The sequence below is a fragment of the Propithecus coquereli genome, unplaced genomic scaffold (assembly GCF_000956105.1).
Source record: "Propithecus coquereli isolate 6110/MARCELLA unplaced genomic scaffold, Pcoq_1.0 Scaffold42, whole genome shotgun sequence".
Classification (NCBI taxonomy): Eukaryota; Metazoa; Chordata; class Mammalia; order Primates; family Indriidae; genus Propithecus; species Propithecus coquereli.
Window position 1 is genome coordinate 261221 of NW_012149952.1, and position 2895 is coordinate 264115.

General features: G+C 62.1%; 1 protein-coding gene across 1 annotated transcript in view; it reads right to left on the reverse strand.

Annotated features, from left to right (window-relative positions):
* The window catches only part of LOC105817508 (ETS domain-containing transcription factor ERF), an 8205-nt gene extending 6325 nt beyond the window's left edge, over positions 1 to 1880 (reverse strand). The window contains 2 exon segments of the mRNA XM_012653217.1: positions 1625 to 1660; positions 1871 to 1880. Of these exon segments, the coding sequence (XP_012508671.1) occupies positions 1625 to 1660; positions 1871 to 1880 (46 nt within the window).
* Between the last annotated feature and the right edge of the window lie 1015 nt (positions 1881 to 2895).

Consider the following 2895-nt stretch of genomic DNA (forward strand, 5'->3'; position numbering starts at 1 on the left):
CCCCCACCCCCCGTTGGCCCCTCTCATTTCCGTGTTGGTTTTGATTTCTCTTCCCGACGCTTTCAACTCCCCGCCGCCTCCTCCGGACACGTTATAACGAGGAGCCGTGGGATCGGCGCTCCGGGCCCTGCTCCCACGCTCCCCCCGCTGTCTCTCACATCCATCTCTGCCATCTCCCGGTCTCTGCGGCCACTTCTCCCGTCTCTGTGTCCAGCCCCGTCCTGCTTCAGGCCCCACGGGGACCCGGCCCCCACCCCGCCCCTCCCGCTGGGTCCTCGCCCTACCCCACTCGCCCTGCCCTCGCCACCATAGCCTCCGCCCTGCCTGGGTCCTGTGCGTCTCTGGGTCTCCACATCTCTCTGTCTCTGTGTCCCCACGTCTCTGGGGCTCCACATGGCTCTGTTTTTATGTCCAGGGTCTCCGCACCCCAGCCTCCCTGCTTCTGTTTCCTCGTCCCCTGTCCCCTCCTCCCCATGTCCCTGTCCCCGTGTCTCTCTGTCTCTGTCTTCGTCTCCACGCCCATTCCCGTGTCTCTGTGTCTCCATCTCCACGTCTCTGTTTCCGTCTGGTGTTGGTGTTCAGTGTTGGTCTCTTGGGGTCCCTTTGATCTTGCCCTGCCCCTGGCACCCCCCTGGCCCCATTGATCGCCAATCGACCAGCCAGCGGAGGGAGTGGGGCCTGCGCCCCGGGCTGCAGGGCCGGACAGGGGCCTGGTAAGCCAGCTGGACAGATGGACGGACGGCCTGGCCCTGGATAGCTGCGGAGGGGGAGCAGCCGCAGCCCCCGCCCCTCCCCGCCGGCCGGCGTGGTGCGGATGGGGACTCCGGGCAAGCTTTAATTTTTAATTTTATTTTGCTTCCTCCACCCCCCTCCGCCCCCCATCTCCACCGCCCGCAGCCATGGCACCGAGTGTGTGTGCGCATGTGAGTGAGGCAGCAGCGTGGAGGGCGCCGGGCAGCGAGAGGCCTCCTGCTCTCCCTGCCGAGCGCAACTGCACAGACCGCGCCAGCCCCAGCACGCACACCCCCACGTGCCACCCAGCACACACTGCACAGACACACACATCGACACTAGCACACACCACCACTGCCACACGACACACGTCTCACAGGTGCATGTGTCAAAGTCACACGCACCAACACTGGCACACGCCGTCACACTCACACATCAGCACAGCCACACACATTCACTCAGAAACACAGACGCACAGTTTTACAGATACACACAAAGACACACAGAAACAAAGACACACAATCACAAATCCCAGACACGTACACTACACAGACACATAGTCACACACCGAGGCTCCCAATCAAATACAGAAACACAGATCTACAGCACACACGCACAGAGACATCACACAGAGACATCACCCAGACACACAGGTGCACAGCCACGCCAGTGACACAAAAGTACGCAGAGTCACACAAGCACCAGAGACCCTCGAGTGAGCACACCTGTTCTTAGGCGTGGAGTGGTAGAGGTGCACACACCAGCACCAACCTAGACAGCCACAGCCAGACAGCAGGTATGCACGGCCACACACACACACACACACACACACACACACACGTGCACACACACACACACACACACACACACACTCACAGGAAGATCCCAGGACCAGCACAGCCTGCACGGCAGCTCCCGCAGACGCACACTCACACACAGACAAGACACACTCAAGGCTCGGTCGGGGTGGGGGTGGGTGCTCAGAGCTAACCCCACTCCAGGGTCCCTGCTGTTCCTGCTGCCATCTGTCTCCCTGTCCCTCCGTCCTTCTGTGCACTTCTCAAGCACATCTCTGCGTGTCTGTGCATGCGTGTGTGTGTGTGTGTGTGTGTGTGTGATACGTGCACTTGTCTCACACCTGCCAACATCTCTGTGTCTCATGACACAGGTCTCTGGTGTCTCCCAGCGCCCGTCTGGGTGTCAGCGTCTCTGTGTCCCTCTCTGTCTCTCCCACTGAAGGTCTTTGTTGCTCGTCTCTCTGCCTCTCTCTCTAAATATCTCCGTCTCTGAGTGTCTCTGTCTCTCCCTGTCTCTGTCTCTGTCTCTGGGCCTCTCCGTCTGTCTCTCTTTGCCTCGTCTCCTCGCCCCGCCATCACCCCCGGCCCCGGGCTGGGGTTTAACCAGTTGTTTTGATTTCTCTAAGCTGCGCCGGCCGCCTCGGGAGCCGCCTCGGGCCTCGCACCCCCCAGCCCCTTCATCCCTCGCCCAGGCCCCCCCATTCCCACCTCCCCTTAACACAATCTGCACAAGTGGAATGAAAATTGATTTTTTTTTTAAATTTCATATCTTCTCCGGGGCTCTGTCTAAAGAGGAGAGAGACGCGGCCCAAGACCCTTCTGCCGCCGCCGCCCCCGCATGCACACCCCGTGCCCTGGCTGCACCCACCCGTGGCCACACATCCAGACCCAATCTGGGGACACACCCCTCCCTACCCCACACGCCCGTGTAGGACACATGTGTGCACGCAGTGGAGACCCACAGCAACGCCCACCAGTGGCCACGAGCTCCACGCACACCCTGGCGTGGGCCTGCTGCCACCCCCACCCCCTGTCTCCGCACAGATGAGGGAGGCCCAGCCCCCACCCCGTCCAGCCGGGCGCAGCAGCCCAGCTCCTGGTGGTCACACGCTCCACGCGTGTGCTCACAGCCCTGTCCACCCAGATCAGGGCCACGGCCATGTGCACACGGACCCAGGCTCAGGGGCTGTGCCACCACAGGCACTGAGGGGACCTCGTGGCTGTCCTGGAGAGGAGGGGGCCGGGGGTAACGAGGGCTTTCCTGTATGGACGCGTCCCCCTCACCCCAAGGCTACCCCCATTCCTGCCCTGCCCACATCGACCAGAGGCCCTGGCCTGACCCCGGGTGGGGATGTCTCTGTGCCTG